This window comes from Apodemus sylvaticus, chromosome 5 (assembly GCF_947179515.1).
Source record: "Apodemus sylvaticus chromosome 5, mApoSyl1.1, whole genome shotgun sequence".
NCBI classification, from domain to species: Eukaryota; Metazoa; Chordata; class Mammalia; order Rodentia; family Muridae; genus Apodemus; species Apodemus sylvaticus.
Window position 1 is genome coordinate 59274292 of NC_067476.1, and position 21463 is coordinate 59295754.

Here is a 21463-nt window from a genome sequence, read left to right on the forward strand (position 1 = left end):
AATAATACCACAAAATACAAAGTCACCATTTTCTCTAAATGGCTAAAATCAGCTTCAGCTGGAGGCCTGTCTGTAACCCCCAACTACCACATGTTATTAATTCTGTGTTATAGCTAAACAATATGTGTAAATTAAATAAATCAACATTTTTTTGAAAAATAGCCCACAAAGTAAAAAATAGCTCTTGAGAGTGAGATAGCTCTACAAATTTAAAGTAATTATTATATATTGAAATATTGTGGTAACTTATTCACTGGAATACTTCAGCATTAAAAAATATACATTTATATAATCTAGAAATGTGCTCTTATGTAATAGGTAAAATTGAAGTTACGATTTTCCAATAATTCAGGGAAAACAGCCCAACAATCTCTCTCTAAACATCCCCAGTCTATGACAATTTGAACAGTCTCTAATATTCTCTCCTTAATGTAGTGAACAGACAGCCAGTTCTTACTGCTTTTTCTTTCACAGATTGTTGACACTCCTACCAGGAAGCTGGATACAGCAGCAGTCTTCAAAGTTGACCATCTTATTGAATCACCTGCAAGAGTTTCAACAAAGAAACACCAAGCAAACTGCTGGCAGGATTTCCCCACAGCTTGCAATTTAAGAGACAGAGACTGTGGCCTGGGCATCAGGAGTTTTTTAAAAGCTCCCAAATCATCCCCAGATGATTATCCTGGGCAGCCAAAGTTGAGAAGCACTGACTAAAGAGTTAGATAATAGAAAACACATCTGTGAGTTTGAGAAAGAAGGCTGACTCAAATAGCCTAACAGTAATACTTCTGAATTAGCTACAGATTTTGAGTATACGTTCTATGTGTTCTCAAAACACCATAGAAAATGAAGACTTAGATATGGTACTAACTACACTAATATCTTATGAGCCAAAATTATAACCATATCATTATCTCATTAATACCCTGCTCTTAAAATTATCTTATTTGTTTCTGGAATTCTGTTACAATCTGTGTTTGGATTGTAGCACCTGAAAACCCAGAAGTTCTCCCACTGTCTTGAGGGAGGGCAATAGGAGTGCACACAGTAACAAATTTATAACTTGCCATCCTGGGCAGTTATCCCAGTCAACGCTCTTAAAAGACAATTGACACACTAATATAACTTCTGCCAAAATAATCCTTTGCAGAGCCAAAGTAACTTTAGATATGATAAACTGTCTGCAATACATGAACCTTATGAAGCAAACAATTGTAACAGGCTATCTGAATTTCTGACATTACTGTTTGTTGGAAGAACACGCACACAAGACAGCAAGACTTTGTTCACCAAGTGGAAGTGATATGGCTAGATATCCACATAATAATGATAATAATTTCTATCCATAAGAATAAAAAAGAAATCTTCACAATAAAATTTCGTATTTGATTTCTATGGTGATTTAAAGTCGCCTCAGTTCTTGGTAAAGGTCTTTCTTAAACATTTTTAGCGCTCAAACAGTACACTAAAAAGGCAATTTAGAAGAAAAAATCAGACTTGGTTGACAAGAAGTGATCATGATGCTGTCAAGGCAGATAAGGGAAGTCGCTGTGATGTTTATATCTAGCATTATAGCTGTTTCTAATTAGCATATTTACCTCTGGTTCCGACTCTACATCATTACCCATCAATACTCCACTTTAAACAGCCCCTTAATGGTACGTCTTCTAAACAGACAATTGGCAATTGCAAGAGCAAACACTGTATAAGAGGAAAATATGACCTCTTAAGAGGAGAGTGTCATCTACTGGGACTTGATGGCAGGGAATGAATATTCATTCAAATCAACATCTGTTACTTCCACAAGCCACAGCAGTAAATCACTTTTAAGGAGCCCGAGCAGAGATGGATCTCATATCCCTTCCCTCACCTCAAATCAATCTCTTTACAATGGCATCGTTTGGTTTAGATGTCACATCACACATAAGACAGTGAAACACCCTATGGTTATGCCATGCAGGCTATAGAGCCTCTGGGGTCAAACTCTCTCGTGCTGGCTTTATTTCTTTTGTATCCACCATTCTCTGCTCTATATTTATGAAGTGATATCGTTGGGATGGGTGCAATGCTAACCATTTGCAGGGCCTTTAACAGACACATGTCTGGTCTTGTAGCATTGATTTTATACACACACACACACACACACACACACACACACACAAGTGCACACAAGTGCACGTACAAATGAGTACCATCTTCTACATGCATATGTATCTAAGCTCTGTTTTACTACAATAAGTATACTCAGATCTAGCCATCAATTCAAACGCTGTACTAGTCTGGGCACACGATACCTAATGATATCAGGGATTTCCTGCAGATAACAGCCTGGAGGACCTTATCTCTCTGTGTTCACAGAGTTCAATTCACAAGCAGTTTTAGTTTTCTTTACAGAAAGTGAGAAATTTCAGTATTCTACAGTTTCTCAGCCCATATCAGATATATGCAAACTTCTTGCTCCCTTTATGAAATCTAGGTTCTACTTAGAATTAAGATATTCCTAAATCTGATTTGGGAGATATTTTTAAAGTATTGAAGAAACTATTATATTTCAGCAATGCACATTTTGTTTTTAACATTTCTCTATGTCTTCTAATACTGATGTGACAAAGCACTAAGATTTAATCTGCTACAATAAACACTCTGTAATCAACACAGGGGGCAGTTGGTTGTTGTTAAAGCCATTGACCTGCATGTACCACCCCAGAAAGTCATGTTTTTGAAGTAACTTCAGCTGTTTTCCCTTAATGGCAGTGGAGAACAGAGTGGTATGATTTATACATTTGATTGAACAAACAGAATGATTTACAATTTAGGTCAACTTTATAGCAGACTAAAGGGAATGGTGTGGGCAAGGGGGGAAGGGAGAGAAAGAAACAACAGAAAGAAAGAGTAAATTGCAGGCGCATTGGTAGAAAATTTGCCCAGGACCACAATCATTTGTGAATTTTATAAGAGCTTACTTTCTTTCTCATTGAACAATCGTTACCAACCTCAAATGGTTCAAAGACCATCCAAACCCAGCCCTTCCCTCCTTGGACTCCTGAAACCAAATACTTAACTCTCCCCACCGGCTTTCAGTATTTCCAGTGGGTCCTAAGAGACCCCAACATTTTACTGTTAATAGTTGGACTAAGAACACTATTAATTGTTTCTCCACCATCTTGTGGGACACACCATCACTTGCAATATTATTTCGCTCTTAGGAAGTGGCAGCCCATAGAAGACCAAAGCATGGCTTCTGGGGTGAGGAGCCACCAGGTAGTGGTCGTGGGACTGTAACAAGTTATTTTCTCTGTCTCTGTCTCTGTCTCTCTCTGTGTGTATGTGTGTGTGTGTGTGTGTGTGTTGGTTTCCTCATCTGCAACACTAATCTGTTCAAGTACTGGCCTCACAGAGTATCTCACAAGTCAGTATGTAGAACTGGCAATGCAAAGGTAGTCCTTAGGACACACGCGTTTGCTGTATTTATCCAAGAAATGCTTACCGAGAACCGACAGAATGCACAAAGAGCACTGGTGATGGAATTGTGACGGCAGGGAGTGATAAGAGCTAGAAGGATGTTTGCTCTTTCTCCTTTAAAAAGAAGGGTAACTCACCACAATGCTAAAGAAATAAATAAATGAAATCCAACGGCTGCTTTTTTAACCATATAATTATCCCAAGATAGAACTCGTTTTTCATCTACTCCACCACTGCTCAGCTCTGTGTGTGTGTGTGTGTGTGTGTGTTTTGAAGGACATGTCACATGCATACAAAAATATTCTTTTCTCATTAGGTGAAAACTCAGTCTCTGTTGGATAAGCATGTAAAATTACCTCCTCCATTTTCTGCACTTCGGGGCAGTGAAAGCAGAGGCCTCTGAGGCTGCTTATCTGGTACCACGCAGATAAATGAAACTGCCCTGGTTTATGATGCAAGCAGCTCTTGTTTGGGGACGCTGAGGACGTCTCCTTTTTAAATCACCCCTTAGATTATAAATCCTTTAGAGCAGAGATGATAGCGTTGTTTTTGCTTGGTCATATTTAGCATGGTGCTTTCTGTTAGGCTTCTTAATTGAATCCAGTTTTCGATATGCTAATAATTATATTTTATAACTACACTTTATAGGGATTTCTGGGTGCGGGGGGAGCAAAGGCCGTAAGGTAAGTCATAGACTTCTTCTGTGTTTTGTTTTTGAGACGATGTCTCACGATGAAGCCAGACTCTTCCTCAGAGGTGTGTCATCCTGCCTGGCCAACAAAGGCTTTTTAAAGCTAAATTTCTAATAACAAGAGAGAAATAGAAAATCATGTAGATAGATACGTTCTTAAAATTGTTGTTGGTCTGATTCTTAAACGCACTGTGGTGTGTGTGTGTGTGTGTGCCCACCTTAAGACTATAAACCATGTAGATTTATTTGATTTGTTCATTATGGCTTTATTTTAGCAAAAGCATAAATCACTGGTTTTCCAGAACGTGAAAGAACCTCCTCTCTCTTGTTCTCTGTGCCTCCATTTTGGGTAGAGCACTTACAAAGAAGAAGGGCTGGCTAGAGGGCTCAGGTTATTGAACTCCCAGTGTCACAGCAGGCCCTCTCCCCAGCCCACAAAGTCACTGGCTTTATCCCAGATGTTCCCAAGAGATCTCTGAGCCTTCCTCTGATCTTTTGTATGATGTCATGGGCTCCCGAGAGACTTGGGGAGCAAGTGGTTCCTCTCTTTTACCTCCAGGGGTAGCATCTGCACACTTACTAATCAGAACTAGAATCTATGCCACTGTTTCAGTGTGCGGGAGCATGGAGCTAGTAAGAAGTGGAGTTACTCTGCCCTAAGAGATACAAGGTCTCTTTCCACTTATCTTTTTAAAAAGTCCTCTTCAGTGAGCCTGAAATTGAATAGGGTAGATAGATTTTAACCTTAATTTTTAGTAGTTAAGCCTTATGATACACAAAACTTAATCCCATTCATGCAGACATTTTATTAAGCAGGTTAAAAGGTGTTTTGTTGCCGTACTCTTTTTAGAAATAAAAGGAAGCCTGTGGTTGGGTACTTATGCTCTGACTATGCTGTATTAGAAGTGCTTTGAGTAAAGCGAACCACAGGCACTATTTAGGAGATTGCAAGGTCACAGCTGAACACCCTTGGTTTATCTGGGTGTACAAACCCCCTTGTCCTTTAATTTATCTAATTACTCTGATCCCTTGTGTGCTTGGCCTATGTTACTTTTTATGAAAATTATTTTAGGCTGTGGAAAATATTGTTTTCCTTATTATTCTGTAGTATTTCCTTCAGTTGGCTTCCAGGGTGAAGGTAACCTGCTCACTCTTCAGGAATAATTTACTATTATATTCCAAGTACATACATGGGTCTTAGCCTTAGTGGGGGAAATAGTAAAGATACTTATACAAATAAATTATGATTAAATTATGAAAATAGCATGTTTTACATGATTGTAATAGAATTGTTCTATGCTACTGTAACAGAACATCTCTCATGTTACAGACGGAGGTGAATATTAACTGTTAGAAGGAGTTGAGGAAGGCTTGAGGTTGATGGGAAGTAGAACAGAATGGGGGCAGGATTCTGAAGTTTTGCTTTTGAAACATTCATGCTTTTTATATTAGGGTAGCCTGGAACTTCCTTTGCTGCCCAGGCTGACCTCAAACTTGTAGCAATTCTCCTGCCTCAGCATTTCCAAAGGCTGACATTACTGCCATGAACCACCATACCTGGTTTCTCACATTCTGCCTACTGTTCTATAAGAAGCTACCTTAAGGGACCCAGGGAAGTCATTCAAGGTCTCAGATCCTTAAGTGCCCAGGCTGAAACATCCTCATTTAAATGATGTTTTTGTTATTCTGTCTCAGTTACAAAGATGTTCATGGGGATGTAAACATGCAGATTAAACTACTTTGTTTACAAACAAAAGCTTCATACAGAGTCTTTTCCTATTTAGACATAATTTGTGCAAACCAGACAAGGTGGCTAGAACCACAAGTAACCAAGTTCCTTAATCCAAAATGATTTCTTGCATATCTCTTTTTATTCACTTTTATATACTTTCCCAGGGGATTACTGCACACACATGTGTTTACTGAAGAAGAAATAAACATTAATTCCAATTTTACACATGAGATACTGTAAAGTTTCCTAGAACCATCTATATGATACTGTTAAGACTGCCATCTAAAAATAATGCTTGACACTTCTAGTTAGTCAGTATTCTATGAGCAGACCTTGGAGAAAATGGTTTAGGCACAGACAGGAGCTGGTGGCAATCGCAGTTATATTCCTTCCCATTCTTCATACATGTATCATTTTCCACCAAGTGAGTGAGCTCTATTTTACTAAAGCTTAGCCCTCATGGTGGACAGTTGGAGAGGTTTTGATTTTTATAGAAAACAAATTACATGAGAACAAGCATTGTCATATGGCATTTAAAAATATTTTCTATTATTTCCTTAGGATAGATTCCCAGAAGCAAAATCACTAGGTCAAAGGGTATGAATGTTTTTTATGCCTTTGAAACCTACTGCCAAATGGCTTTCTGAAAAGGTTCTGTCAATTTACCAGGCCTTCCGTAATACAGGGAAGGGCACTACCCATAGAATTATCACAGGTAGTTGGCATTATGGTTTTTAGATTTAGTGTGCAAAAATGTGCAACCTTATTCGAACATACATTTCAAATATTTAAGGCAAAGATGAGTCATTTTTATGCAGATAAGCAGATCTTATTTCCGGTTTTCCAGTGATTATATGATGTTCTTATATTTTTATAAAACTATGAGGAACTGTGTGAAGCATGTATGGGTCCCTTTTCACAGTAAAAACCATTTTTGTAATTTACAGTTTAAATTTTGCTGCATATGCACAGGCAGCACATCGAGGATTCTGCTTTTGCCTCACTGAATACATTTCCTCCTGAGCTGTTTGTTGTTCTGTTGTTCCTTGTGTCACAACTCCTCTCTACCCGAACTAAGAACCCAATTATTCTGATTTTTCCCCTAGAAGTCAAGTCTTAGGAACTGTTTTAGCTTTCGTGTTTGGAGATAAGGTCTCACTTTGTAGCCCAAGCTGGCCTGGAACTCATGGGATACTCTTGCTTCAGTATGCAATTATAAACTTAATTTAGAGATATTACTAGACCATGCATACATGAGCAAAATTACAGATATGTGATACAGACATATCTTTAAGTAATCTGTTTCATGTTGGTAATTACCTCAATTCACTTTTAGTTAATTACACAAGCATTTTGCTGTGATTTAGACAGTCTCCTAGATTAATCTATTTATTGGGGTTTTCATGATTAAAAATTGTTCTTTCATTTTTTTAAATTAACTTTAATATTACGACAAACTCTAAAACAGCCTGCCTGAATCCTCTCATTTTCATTTACCTAAGAACAGAACTACAAATTGTTACTCAGCCTCTGTTTCCACTAAGTTCATGCCTGTGTATTTATTCATTCTTTGCCCCTCCCTTCTGTAAAGATAACACTTGCTCATTAAAGAAGAACAGCAATGAACCCAGTGGGAAAAGTTTATCTACCTCCATCACAAAACACTCAACTTTGTGGAATCCTCTTAGACATTTCAGTCTTGGAAGTTTTGAAAATACAGTCTACATCCACTGAAAAAATAGTGGGTTTTTTGGCCAGTGTTCTGCTAAGGTGTATAAGATAGACACAATTGTACCTTCATTAGCATTTGTTGGCAATCTGTTTCTGGATGTGTGCACACTGGTCATGTGCATCACCGACGCGTCGGCGAATCTGTTGTGTGATTGTTTGCCTAAGCTGGATCTTCCCACCTCTGCAGTGATATTTTCCCTTGCATTTATTAACAGATGCAATGGCTGTTCCTGGCTGTCAGCTTGACTATATCTGGAATGAACTACAATCCAGAACTGGAGGGCTCACCTGTGATCCAGATCTTGAGGCTGGGAGATACAAGTTTGTGACCTGGATCTTGGCATGGAGATCATGGAGATCTTGAGGCATAGAGGCTATGTAAAGTTTAGGCCCAGGCAAGATAGTACACACCTTTAATCCCAGGAGACTGAGGCAAGATCTCTGAGTTCAAGGTCAGCCTGGGACAAACCAGTCCCATGGTGGCATACACCTTTGCTTTTTTGTTTGGTGTTTTTTCTGTTGTTGTTGTTTTTGTGAGACAGGGTTTCTCTGTGTAGCCCTGGCTGTCCTGGAATTCACTCTGTAGACCAGGCTAGCCTTGAACTCAGAAATCCGCCTGCCTCTGCCTCCCAAGTGCTGGGATCACAGGCGTGCGCCACCACGCAGGTGGTATACACCTTTAATCTAGGCCACACCTTCCGATGAAGACCTACATAAGGACATTGGAAGAAAGAAGATTTGATCTTTGCTGCTTGCATTTACTTGCTAACGCATCTGTTGGAACCTACTTGCCTTGTGGGACTGAGCAACTGCTAGATCCTAGGACTTCCATTCTCAGCTGCTGGTGACCGTTGTTGGGAGCTGGACTACATTCTGTAAGTCATCAACAAATTCCCTTACTGTATAGATACTACCCATCTGTTCTGTGACTCTAGAGGACACTAGCTAAGACAACAGATCTGCCTTTTAATTATACTTCTCCTCTTCCTCTCCCTCCTCTTCCTCCTCCTTCCCCTCCTCCTTCTTCCTCCTCCTCCTTCTTTCTTCTGATGCATGGTCTTGTTCAAGCTAGCCATGAACTTTCATGAGTCACCATGTCTGGCAAGATGCTTTTCTTAACATGGAGAGACCGGATTGAAAGGTATGAGTATAGTTTAAGGTTTCTGTTAAAACCCCCAAACTGAGCTGGACCTGGTGGCACAGACTCCCTCACTCAGCACTCAGGAGGCAGACGCAGGCAGAGCTTTGTGAGTTCCAGGCCAGCCAGGGCTGTATACTAAGACCCAGCAAAACTACACCCATGTCTAACTGTTTTTCTAAACAACTTTCATCACCTAAGAAAGGGCGAAGGGAACTTAAAAAAATCAACTTGCAGCCAGGCAGTGGTGGCACATGCCTGTAATCCCAGCACTCTGGGAGGCAGAGGCAGGCAGATTTCTGAGTTCAAGGCCAGCCTGGTCTACAGAGTGAGTTCCAGGACAGCCATAGGTATATGGAAAAACCCTGTCTCGAAAAACAAAATAAAACAAACAAACAAACAAAAAAAAAAAAAGAAAGGAAAAAGAAAAAAATCAACTTGCCAGAATTTAATTATGAACTTTTTTTGAAGAGGTATCTCAGTTTAGGGTTTTTATCTGTTTTGCAGTGTCTACCACGCAGCACTGTTTCCTGAGTCTGTACCACATCCTGGGATAGTTCCCCCTTCCCCAATCCTTTACTTTCCCCATTCTTTTTTTCTCATCCTTTTCTTTCCCTTCCTGGTTTTCTTCGCCTCTCTCCTCTTTCTGCTCCGTCGTCTCCCTGCCTTTTCTTCTATTACCTTTCATTTTTCCCCTATAAGTAAAACACATTTCCCTACATTTGCTCCTCTTCATGTTGCTTTCAATCCTTGAGCGCTGTTTTGAGGATTTGAATTCCTTAAAAAGTCCTTTCTGCACTAAACAGTCCTCAGTTATCTCAAAGTAACACAGCAAGAACTAACAACTGCGAAGCCAAGGCCAGGCTTGCAGACATTCCCGCCCTTTGATCTCAGCCCTGGAGTGGGTTCCGCAGAAGTGTGTCCTGGAGAGATCCCCAGATGAAGCAGTTCACTGAGCTTCAGGAGTCCAGAAGCCGCGGCAGACAGAGCCTGGTAAAGGATAGCGGGGCTTGACCTGGCTTCCCAAGAAACAAATCCAGTTCACTGAATAGGGACAGGAAGAGAAAAATTTAGGGCCTGAAGGGTACAAGTGATTGCAAAGTACCAGAAATAGCCAAAAGAAAATAAGACAAAGGAAAAAAAGAAGAAAGAGGTGAAGAAAAGTACATTGAGAAAAGTTACAGGGTTAAAAGAAACAACAAAAAACCCACCCCAAATCCATGTTATAGATTAGTAAAGTTGTATTTTATTTCTGGTGTGTGTGTGTGTGTGTGTGTGTGTGTGTGTGTGTGTTTTGCAGTGAGTTTAGCTTCTTAAGTCTCATCCTGGGTTACACAATAAGCCAACTCAGAAACCTTTAAAGCAACTAATAACAAACAAACAAACACAAAACCATGGGTATATAATTAGAAAACACTAGATCCATGGGAAGGCTTCTGGAAAAGCATCTCCCAAACTAAGGACATGTGATGTGAGCCTTACCTGTTTTCACAATTAAAAACACTCTCACTGGGAGGTGATTGGAGAATGGGTGGAGAGAAGGTTTATGGGACATATTGGGGAGGGGAGATCTAGGAAAGGGGAAATCATTTGGAATGTAAACAAAGAATATTGAAAATAAAAATATTAAAAAAAAAAGAAAAAAACACTCTCACTGAGTCACAGTGGGAGATGGGAAGAGGGAAGAGGAGTTTCAGTAATGGTAATGGCCATTGCAGTTGGACTGTGTCTTTGCTCTAATATCTGATCCTCTTAGGACTCTGAGAGGCTGGCAGGACCCCATACTAATGAGAGAGTGCATGAGTGAGAAAGAGAGAGAGGAGGTGGAGACACACACACACACACACACACACATACACACACACACACAGAGAGAGAGAGAGAGACAGAGACAGAGACAGAGAGAAAGACAGGCACACAGAGACAGAGAGGGAAGTTGGGAAGAAGGGAGGGAGGGAGATGGACGCCAATCATCATGTAGTTGATGTCTGCTTCTTGGCACTATTTTGTGGACACACTGTAGGGGAATTACTATGTATTTTAGGGGATGATGTGCATTGCTTTAGACTTATATGTCACCTGTAGTGGCTGTTCATCATGATGTTCTCTAATTTCAAACATAGACACTGCAAAAACAAACAGAAAAAAGTACAATCCTGGGTGCCTTGTGAGGAAGGAATTCTTATCCAAACCCTTTCACAACTTAAGAGTTGCTCCTGGGTCAGGGAGGTAACATCATGGTACTCTGAAGGACAGCTAGAAAAAGCACCTGATCAGCTCTGTTAGTGAACTGAATGGGGATGGGATGGGGTGGGGTGGGGTAGCCGAGTACTTAGGATTGTGGTGGCAGAGGCCTCTCTTTCTAAACTTCCCACTGATCCTTTTAACTTAACAGCATGGACAGTACTACTTGCTACATGCCTATTAAGGTCTGTTTCTTGCTTTCTCTTTGCCCTGTACTAGGGATCAAATCCAGGCCAGAGCATATGGGCAAACACTCCATTATTGAGCTGTATATCCCCAAATGGCTTTCAGATATTTTACCAAGAACGTTGTCTTTATTGTGTATATTTTCTCCCGGCCTACTGCTCCCGCCAGGCTCAGTCTAATATAACTTCTCTTGGTTTAGGCCTGTCACCACAACTCCAAGCTGCATTAATAACTCGTTAGTTTTTTAACTTTAAAGACATTTTTATTACATAAAGGTTGTCACACAATTGGACGCTCCTCTAGGTCCTGCGGACCTAGCACAGGACGGTGCTCTACTTTGTACACACTTGTTCTCACTCTCCGCAGAAAGGCTGCTTCTGAACCAGTTTTTTTTAAACTGGTAGTCAATACTGCTCCAATCTCATTTTCCCTCTCCTTTAATACAGTATTTCTCAGTCTTTATCTATTTTCTTTTTACTCAACTACACACTGTGCATAATAAGGTATTCCCAACTGCTTAAGAATTTGCTAGTTCCCACTTGTTCCGATGATCTGGTCTCCATGGATCGAAACTCACCAAAGATGAACTTTTTGTTAACAATTAGCCTTTGGGCCTTCAGGCTATTCCTAGGGTATTGAATTTCCCCCGGAAGCTCACCTTCTACCCACAGCATCCCCCCGCAAAGCCAAAACTCCAAGCTGGCTGGCTGTTGCGCTAGTGTCTGGTACATGATGTAAGTTGGGAGTTTTCTGATTCAGACCCTGTCCATTTGCACCCTTTCATTTCGTCAAATCGAAGTGTTGGGGCATTGATCCACAAAGAGATCATTATCCCTCTTCAGACCCGACTTTGTTCAAACCGGAACATCCTTCCTTCCATCCAGGTGAATGTCAGTAATGGGGTCTCTTTCCAGTCACAGAGCTCTCGGCAGGAAGTAAGGAGACTTGGCACTGGCCACACGAATTTTGAAAGCAGTTTATGTGCCTAGCATATACCAGTATGTAGCCCGTGTGTGTAAGTTCACCGAATATGTCTCTGAAAAGTTACAGATGTGACTTATTTATAGTTTTGAGTAGCTTCTTTACCAAAGCTTTCCTATTTGGAGGAAAAATATTACATTGGCTCACTCTCATTTTTCTTTCTCTTGAGCATTGGCTCATCTGGTACGGCTCCGCCATTCTAGCTCCTTCTGTGAACTCTTTCTCCCAGCACCCCTGGCCCCGGACACTTGTGGGAGAGGAATGCACAAATTCCTTCGAGGTTCCATCACTGGAACATGGTCTTAGGAGCTGCAAACAGGAAGTTTCTGGACTTTTGTCTATTTTGTGCTCGGGGCAAAACTGGCCTCCCCTGGAAGATTCCGCAAAAAGAAAGGCAGGCGTAAAGCAACCTTCATGATCCCTACCTAAAACATTTAATGAAGACACTGCCATAGATTCCCTCCATGGCTTCTCTGTCCAGAAGTGGTGTCTCTCTGGCAAAGCAGAGCCCGCAGCCACAAGTGTCAGGTTAGAGCCCCTAAACTTCCTCACTCCACTCTTTACATCTTGAGCGGGACATTTAAAAAACAGTTTGGGATTTGTAAGTTTTCAAAGCGTCCAGAGGGCAAGTCCCCTTTGGCAGCCACATAGCAGGACGGGAGCCAGAGAGATTAGCTGAGGTTGGTCCCCGGTCTCAGAAGCCAATCCACCTCGTCAGAGCCCAGGACTCCTTTACCTTGCTACTTCCTTCAGCTCAGAGGGGCCAGAAGCAGCTTTCCTTTGCCTGCGTGCCTAGCCTCCTCAATAACACCATTCATCTCCTGCCTCCCGGGGCACTGGGGAAGCCCCAGCCACGCGCCAGGGTTCACGCTTAGGTACGGGATTCCCGGGGAACCGTCGGCCCTTAACCCCAGGGGCGGGTAGTCCAATGGGCAGCGCCGGCCCCGGAGGCGGGCTCAGGCCGGAAGCCACCCGCGGCCCCGCGAGACCGCGCCCCCGCCTCCTCCTCCTCTTCCAGTACGAGCTTAGCGGCGGCCAAGGGCGCAGGGGCCAGCCCGCTGGTCCCCGCCGCGCTCTTTGTCCCGGCCGCGCGCGGGCGGACGCCTGCGCATCTGCCCCCGAAACCCCCCACCCTTCCCCCCCCACCGGGGAAAAGGAGGCGCGGCGGGAGCGCGCTCGCGCGGGGGCGCGCGGGAACAGCTCGCGCCCCCTCCGCCCGGCAAGTGGCGAGCACGCGCACCGCCGCCGCCGCGCCCGCCCCTCCCCCGCCCGCTCGCTCGCCCGCCCGCCCGCTCGGAACTTGCTGACTGCGCGACCGGGAGGAGCCGAGCCGAGCCGAGCCGAGCGGGGCGGCGGGAGGCTGAGCGCGCGGGGGGCTCCCGCGTCCCTGCGCCTCGGCCGGCGGAGCGCCCACCCTACCGTGGCTCCCGGAGCGCGGGGCGGCGCCACCCTCCGGCCGCAGCGCGGCACTGCACGGCCGCCTGCGACTTTCGATGTTCCACACTCCCGGGCCGGAGCCTCGGCGGCGGCTTTTTTTCCCGCCCCCCCCGGTCCCCCCCCCAGGCTGCCTCCATTTCCTCAAGGAAGGTTCCTCGGCGCTCTCCCTCCCCCACAGCGTAGCGGCGCGCGAGCGGGCCGGGCGGGCGGCCGAGGTAAGGCGGCGGGGCCGGGGCCCGCGTGGGGGGCGGCGGGGCCGGGGGCGGCAGCTTTGTTCGCGCCGGGCGCCGCGCTCCTCAGTCAGCCGCGCTCGGCCGTCGGCGGCGCGGGGCGGCGGGTCCCGCATCCCCCGGCGGGCGGACGGGCGGGCGGGCGCAGTGGCGCGGTCCCCTGCGCGGCCCTCCCCACAAAGGACCGCGGGGCTGCGTGGCCCGGCGCTCGCCCCGGGGCGGGCCGCGCCAATTTGTTGCACTTCTGGGGGTGGGGGGTGGGGGAGGGCTTTTGTTTGTTTATTTGTTTGTTTTGCTCTCGGGCTTTTGGCCGCTGTGCGGATTTTTTTTTTTTTTTTTTTTTTTGACAAAATGTCGGTCGGTGAGGGAGGAATTGAGCGGGGAACGTCGGTGGCACCGGGAGCTTTGCAGAAGGTGCAGTTTGGATCCTGCCCTTCCCCGGGTGGCAGCTCGGGCTTGGCCGGGTGAATCTTCGTCGCCGGCCTTGGGGACGGCTGCGGGGCGGCTGCCAGTTGATTTTTTTTTTTTTTTATTCGAGTGCTGTGTTCAAAGGCTTTCGGTGCGCACGGGAGGACCCGCCACCGTAAATAAGCATATGGGCGACTAACAGGGTATGTTTCCCTCTGGGAAGGAGGATTTGGTAGCTCAGACCGGTGTCAGCCTGTAAATATTTAGACGGTATTAGTGACTTCTGAACATTCTCAGCGAGATCTGTTATTTACAGTTGTCATATGTTATTAATGCCCGTTGCCCAAGTTCCCTGGCAAATCTGTTTCATGCCTTCTGAGAAAGTAGACAATTGATAGATTGTCTAAGGGATGGGAAAAAAATGTGAGTGGGTTTTCTGACTTGCATTTGGTAAATCCCTCAATGCCTGCGTTATAATACATATCAGACTCCCTTTAACCTTGCTGTACCATAAGTACAGGGACTTTCGAATCCTTTTCAATAAAACACTCTCAAAGGTGCTTACTGAGAGAGGAGCATGCTGCTGATTTTTTTTTTTAAGCTCTAATATTTCTGTATGGGCCCCTTCTCTCCTTAGAAGTTTTCCCAGAGATAACTTCACCAAGATGTCCAGTGATAGGCAAAGGTCGGATGATGAGAGCCCCAGCACCAGCAGTGGCAGTTCAGATGCAGACCAGAGAGATCCTGCCGCTCCAGAGCCTGAGGAACAGGAAGAAAGAAAACCTTCTGCCACCCAGCAGAAGAAAAACACCAAACTCTCTAGCAAAACGACTGCTAAGTTATCCACTAGTGCTAAAAGGTAATGTCTACAAGGGAGGACTCACACTGTCAGGTTCCCTTCTCATTGGTTGCTTTTGTTGGCTTTAACTTCAGTGGCAATAGTTCAGAAATACTGCTCCATCAAACGCATTTGAACTCGAGTGGGCTGTCATTCTGCGTGTGGTATGTACGCAGATTCCCCACAACTATGGACTTTAAAGCAAGTGTACTTTGTCTTGCATGATGGCAACTCGAGGATCGCCTCGAGGAGAGCCAGGGCTCACTCTGACAGATGAAGGAGCTGGCAAGGGAAATTTGGTGAATCCAAATTAGATGGCCCATTGGAGAGGCTTCCTTTTGTGAGTCACGTGTGGGTGACATTGACAGTTTCGAGAGATCATCAGTGCTTCTCTCCATAAAATTGAATGGTCAAAAATGACAATATTTACCAGGAAATTGGTAAACACCAGGCTTGGCTATAGTGGGAAGCAGCTCTTAAAGCGTGCTTTAAATTGGGCTTACTATTTGTCTGACGAGGACTTTAAATCTTGTGGCACAGGTGTAACTGTGTGTAAGTTATCGTTCTCCCACCTTCATGTGAGGGCAGATATGACTCAGAAGCAGCCGGTTACAGTTTAGGTGTCACCCAGTGACTGAAAACACCCTGGTCCTTCTCACTCCAGCATCATGGATGAGCTTGACAGGTTAACAACAGGGGGAATGTTTCTGAGTCCAAGTGAAAGATCGGTTCTTCTCTGTTGACTTCTGTTTTCTGTGGTGACTGAAAAGATTCTGCCAGTGGGGCTCCAAGAGGCAGCTGTGTTGGGATATCTAGAGAAACTAATGATTAAGGTGGAATGTGCCCACCTTATCCAAGACCGGTGTTTCATTGTTTTTTGTTTGTCTGTCTGTTTTGTTTTTTATTGGCCGTAAACGAAGGAAGCAAAATGTAAAAACTGATCAAATGCTGTATTTTATTGTGGTTCAAACTTTTTGTATGGATCTTAACCATCGCTCAAATGCTGACAGCTTTAGAATATTTTATTAACCTGGAACAGTGTTTGAAATAATCTGAAGTGACCAATTTGTTGCACTACCGTGGAAGAACGTATTAAACATGCTCTGAGTTTTGAAAAATGCCCTGAATTTGAAGAGAATCGCTTTTGCTTATGCCTCCAGCTTATGTATTTCTCTGTCTTCCCCACTGCAGATAAGGTGTATCAAAAATCAGAGAAGACACGCAGCTGATAGGAATGCCAGTTTGAAATTTTCATTGGCAAAGATATTTATAAATTTTAAACTTTTCTGGCAGCTAAAATATTGCCAGAACTGTTAGTGTGCTCTTGTAGCCCTCTATTAATTCTTAGCTCAGTAAAAAGTGACTTGAAGTCATTGTCAAAATCTCTGGTGTTTTCCCTCCTCCCTTTCTGTCTCATTTGCATATAAGCTTGAAAAGAGAATTTCTTTGGTAAAAAATGTTTTTTAATAGATTATATATCCGTCACTGAGTAGTCAGAAGGGGCTGTTTCCCAGATCAGGTGTGAGTGACACACTTATTTACAGCTGCACGTGAGAAAAAGAGCTGCGAAGTTTCCGCTAAGGGATTTGGGTTATGCCTCTGAGAACAAAGAGGAAGCAGCCATGTTAGCGTTACTGAAGGCAAAGCCAGCCTTGCATTTAACTGCATGGTGGTAGAGGGCAGTGTGATTCCCCAGGTCTTCTGCAGACTACCTCAGATCCTTTTTGTTTGTTCTCATTTCACTAACAGAATTCAGAAGGAGCTAGCCGAGATCACCCTTGATCCCCCTCCTAACTGCAGGTAAGAAACAAATTTTGTTGTTTGGATTGTGAGTTCTGGAAAAATATTGAGAGATGAATGATCTTGCCTGAATATATGTGCAGCCCAAGAAGCTGGCTTCATTTGTTTCCTTTTCCCTTTTGAAGTGCAAAAACTAAAAGTGCACTAACCAGATAAACTAAATAGAAAGGAGAAGAGACTAGCGTGTGCGCATGGTGAGCTCCTGAGTACAGGACTGTGTGCAGCTGAGCTTGGTGGGACCGGGGCTGCTGTTGTATGGATGTCTGTAGAGCAGTTTTGTTCACAACCATATTTCAGTGATTTCTAAAAGTCTCAGCCTTAAAGAACTGTTTGTGTGCAAGCTAAACTGACCTTCCAAATTTAGAAATTGCTGAATGCAGTTTTAGAAAATGTATATGCAATAAACAGGAGTATAGTCAGTTCTTTTTGATTTATTCAGTAACTTGCCTTAGGGTAAATTTTATGTGCTAAACGATTGGTTTCAGTTGTTTTCTGGAGGATGCATTGTTGGAGTTACTTACGTTTTAAGCAATTGTCCTAATTACTTGAGAAAATCCTTAGTAAGTAGTAAGTTGTAATTGTGGAAAGAATTTGACTGGAACCCAAGTAGCTAGTGAGTGCTTTTTTTCTTTTTTCCTTTTTTTTTTGTTTGTTTCATCATATATGTTACTTTTAAAATTTTTGAACAGTGGTTTTTATATGGCTTATGAAATGAATCAAATTTAGAGATCAATTTAAATAATTTGTATAGAAAGAGTTGCTGGTACAGTTGAAGTGATGCTACAGTTTGGTAGGAAAATTCCTCAGTGTTTAATTCATTTCTGCTACAAATTCTATATTGCGTGTGTTGATCAGAAAGATCTTTAAGTCATTTATAAACAAAAATATAATCCATTGACCTCTTACTGTGTATGTTAATCAGATTTGTTGAAAAGATGATCTGATTCTGCATTTTCCAATAAATTAATAGCTTACTTAATAGTAGGTATGTCTAACTTTAAAGTATTAATTTCTGAGCTATGCTATCAAATACAGCAGCCACTAGCCACATGTAGCCATTGATGGCTTTATTTGTGGCTGGTTCAAAATGACATGCTAAAAGTGTGATATATGCACTGGGTTTTAAAAGATTAGCAGAGCATAAAATTTTGCTTTTACATGTTGTGATAATATTGTGGTTATGTTTAATAAAAATAAAATTGTTTTCATTTTTTTTTTAGTTTTTAGAAAATTTACAACTAATTACTAATGACTAATGTTGCATTTTTGCTGTTTTAAAAATAAGTAAACTGAGGGATTTCTGTCTATCCTCCTAAATCTGTGTTCATTTAAGAAGGTCAAGTTGTTTGCTCTCTGAAAGAATAACTTAATTTGCAACATATATACTTATTTCTCCCAGTATGAGAGATGTAAAGATCAGAGAGAAATCTCTGCTATTAAAAAATTCTGTAAGATCAAACATTTACAAAGGTAGTTGATTTTTCTGCAAATAGCAAAATCCAGGGGACAGGAATGAATCTATGGTAGCTGTGTTGAATGCCTCTGAGCAGAGCTGTAGTGCTGATGCAAACCAGCTTGTACATTAAGCCCAGGATGTTTCTACAAGGTCACCAAGATTATGTTAGAGGAAATAGAACCTCTCTACTGTGCAGTTTGATTTGTCCTGAAGTTGTGTATCAGTCCATGAGATAGTGCTTGGCATTTGGCAGTTAGACTGGTGGGAAAGGGAGGCTTGGCCCGTGTTTGCACACAGCCATTTGTATCTCTGGGCTTGATAGCTGTCAGTACTGCAGACGATGCCTTTCAGTTCCCCATTTCTTTGCTACCTGACTTTTTTTGCCGCTGCATAAGAAATTAGAAAAAAAGCAGGCTTTATAAATTGTTTCTTAGCACTTTGAAGTTAGGCTTTCTTCTCCTACATGCCTTACTTGTAAAAAGACCAGATACTTTGGTATGTCTGATTTTGTATGGAAGGTCTACTTTTTACTGGATAGGAACTTTGCAGGTTGTTTTAATGTAGGCAGTGTTGAATTTTGACAGAGAAGTCTAAATTTATTTTGTGTGTGTGTGTGTGTCTGTGTGTCTGTGTGTGTCTGTGTATGTCTGTGTATGTCTGTGTATGTGTATGTATACACACACATATCCTTCATGTCAGATCTGGGAAAGAACACCACTGTGTTCTCAAAATTCAAAGGTGTTTAAATGTTTGTTGTGAGGCTTAATGAAGATTGTATGCTTTAAATTTACTTTTTACTTAGGATGCCATCAATATGTGTATCTCAGAAAAAAAAAAGTTGAATGAAATGCAGGAAAATTTTGGGGGAAAAGCCAGATTACTCCGAGTAGAAAGATTTTTCTGAAATTTTCTTCTTTATTCTTTAGTTAGGTTTAATCACCTACCGTGATTAAATATTGTCTAATTGTTGAATTGTATACCCTTAAATAAATTTGATTATAAGTTGGTAGATTCCTTCTTTTTCTTGGTAGTAAGAACATTGATAACGATGTTCTCCTTGGTGATTTGATTGTGTTTCCACTTTGGAATTATGAGATGCTGCTGCTCCCAGGCAGGATGGGACTCCCTTCTCAGTTCTCTTGGGAAACACCCTCACAGACGTGGCCAGAGGCGTGTCTCCTAGGTGACTTCAAACTAAGCAGGTTGCCCATGAAGATTAGCCGCTGATGAACTATTTTCTTACTGGTTTACATTTATAGTTTTGCCATCCAGGCTTCAGATTTGGCTATAAATAATCATATGCTAGTGAGGTTGAAAGAAAATTGTGTGTGCATTGCTCTGCTTTTAGAGAAACCTGTTGATAAGACTGTGGAGTGATTCATAAAAGGGTGACCTTGTCTTACTGGCACAGCTTGTAGAAACTCCGAATTTAGAAAGGTGCTATCTATACTTTTAACTTGACCCCTAATTTCTCTCTATATATAAACAAGTGCAAATGTATGTTTCTAAAATGTTCTTTAGCATGTTTAGGTAGAATCTATTTGTATGCAAACATTTAGGGTAGTATAGTTTTTGGATGTGGGAAATGTCTAATTTATGGTAAAACCTAAAAGCAGGTGTTTACAAATTTTGACAACTTACCCCTGAAGAAAAGGAAAATTGGAAACCTAATTTCTGAATGAGAAGCTGATAATTCCTTACTTATTCCTAAACTCAATCTGGGATTTTCTTCTACCTTCTTCTGGAGGTTGCTTAACTGCTTTTCATGGTAGATCAGACCTTTGCTTAGTGAGCTGCAGACCACACCTGTGCAACACATGTAGAATTGTGAGAAGTGCAGAGTGCTGTCCCCCACCCCACTTTTTCCTCCAGAGGTGAGGACTCATAACCTTGAATTTAACAAGACTTGAAGATTTGTGTGTTAAGGTTTGAAGTCCTAGTATAAAAGTCAGTGTGTCTGGGTGCAGATCCTGCTCTGCTGCTCAATAAGCAGCATGTCGCACTAATAAGTTATGTTTTATTTTTATTCTTCCATTTTCTCAAGTCTAAACAACATGGCATTCCAGGAAAATAATTATTTTGCATTGAAAGACAACATTAAAGAGTGCATGTGTTTGTCCTTATTTCAGTAGTGGTGTTTAAGATGATTATTCTAATAAATTCTAAGCTATCACTTTTATTTGATTATAAGAAGAAATTGAGATTCACAGTAATCTTACTTTTTGCATGTAAACCAGTACAGAAGGACTTGATTGCTGTAAGACTAAAGACATTTTTGCCCCCAGAGGAGTGACTGAAAGAGCCCCCTGCAAAGGTCATGGCTTTGTTAGTATCTGCTAATGCTCCCTTCAGATAAAGTCAGGAAGGAGATGGCAACAATAAGTACTTTTGAAAAGTTACATACTGTAAATTGTGTTCTCCATACAAAACTGTTTGGCACTCTATACCATATTCTCATCTTGAATTCAACTCTGTAACAGCAGATGCATTGTGTTTGGTTATCAGAAAAATCGGATTTGCTTAGGTGTTGAGATTTAGAGAGTAGAACATGACTTTTTTTTTTAAATAAATAATAATAGTTATTATTACAACACCCAGACACAGGTTTAGAGAATAGATGTAGAATTTTCTTTTTTCCCATGTGTGTCAATGCATTTGGGCTTTTTTCTAGAGGCTTAAATTCTAGAGGATAAACTGTATTAAACTTGTGATATTTTTCTTTTGTCTCTTAATCAGTGGTTTTTATATTGGGTCACTGCCCTAGGGCCCCCAGCCCTATCTTGGGAACGGTTACCAATGCCTAGAGACAGCATTATTCTTGAGAATTGAGGAAAAAGGCCACTAGATTTAGAAGGTAGATGTCAGAGGTGCTGCTGTACTTTGTAAAGCACAAGACAGCTACCCTCCCCCAGGAATGATCAGAACAAAAGCACCAGTAAAGCTGGGAGGGGCATCGTGCTTAACTATTCCTGCATTCTGTCTCTTAGGTCAGGGGACAGTTCACTTTTGACTATTTTCACGTATGATTCTTTCCTAACTGATGCCCCCGTCTCTTGTCAGTGGCTTGTGTCTTACATTACAATTATTACAATGTATGATGAAGCACAAGAATTGATAGCATGAGTACCT

The 21463-nt window shown here is 42.2% G+C and overlaps 1 protein-coding gene across 2 annotated transcripts in view; it reads left to right on the plus strand.

Annotated features, from left to right (window-relative positions):
- The first annotated feature begins 13718 nt into the window (after positions 1-13718).
- The window catches only part of Ube2e3 (ubiquitin conjugating enzyme E2 E3), a 51682-nt gene continuing 43937 nt past the window's right edge, over positions 13719-21463 (plus strand). Inside the window, exons 1-4 of one of the 2 annotated variants that reach the window (XM_052182780.1) lie at positions 13728-13817; positions 14371-14443; positions 14878-15099; positions 16828-16878. In XM_052182780.1, coding sequence (XP_052038740.1) covers positions 14906-15099; positions 16828-16878 — 245 coding nt within the window. In that variant the 5' untranslated portion in view covers positions 13728-13817; positions 14371-14443; positions 14878-14905. Of the gene's footprint in view, positions 13818-14370; positions 14444-14877; positions 15100-16827; positions 16879-21463 lie in introns of both variants that reach the window. The other variant, XM_052182781.1, reaches the window with a different exon arrangement.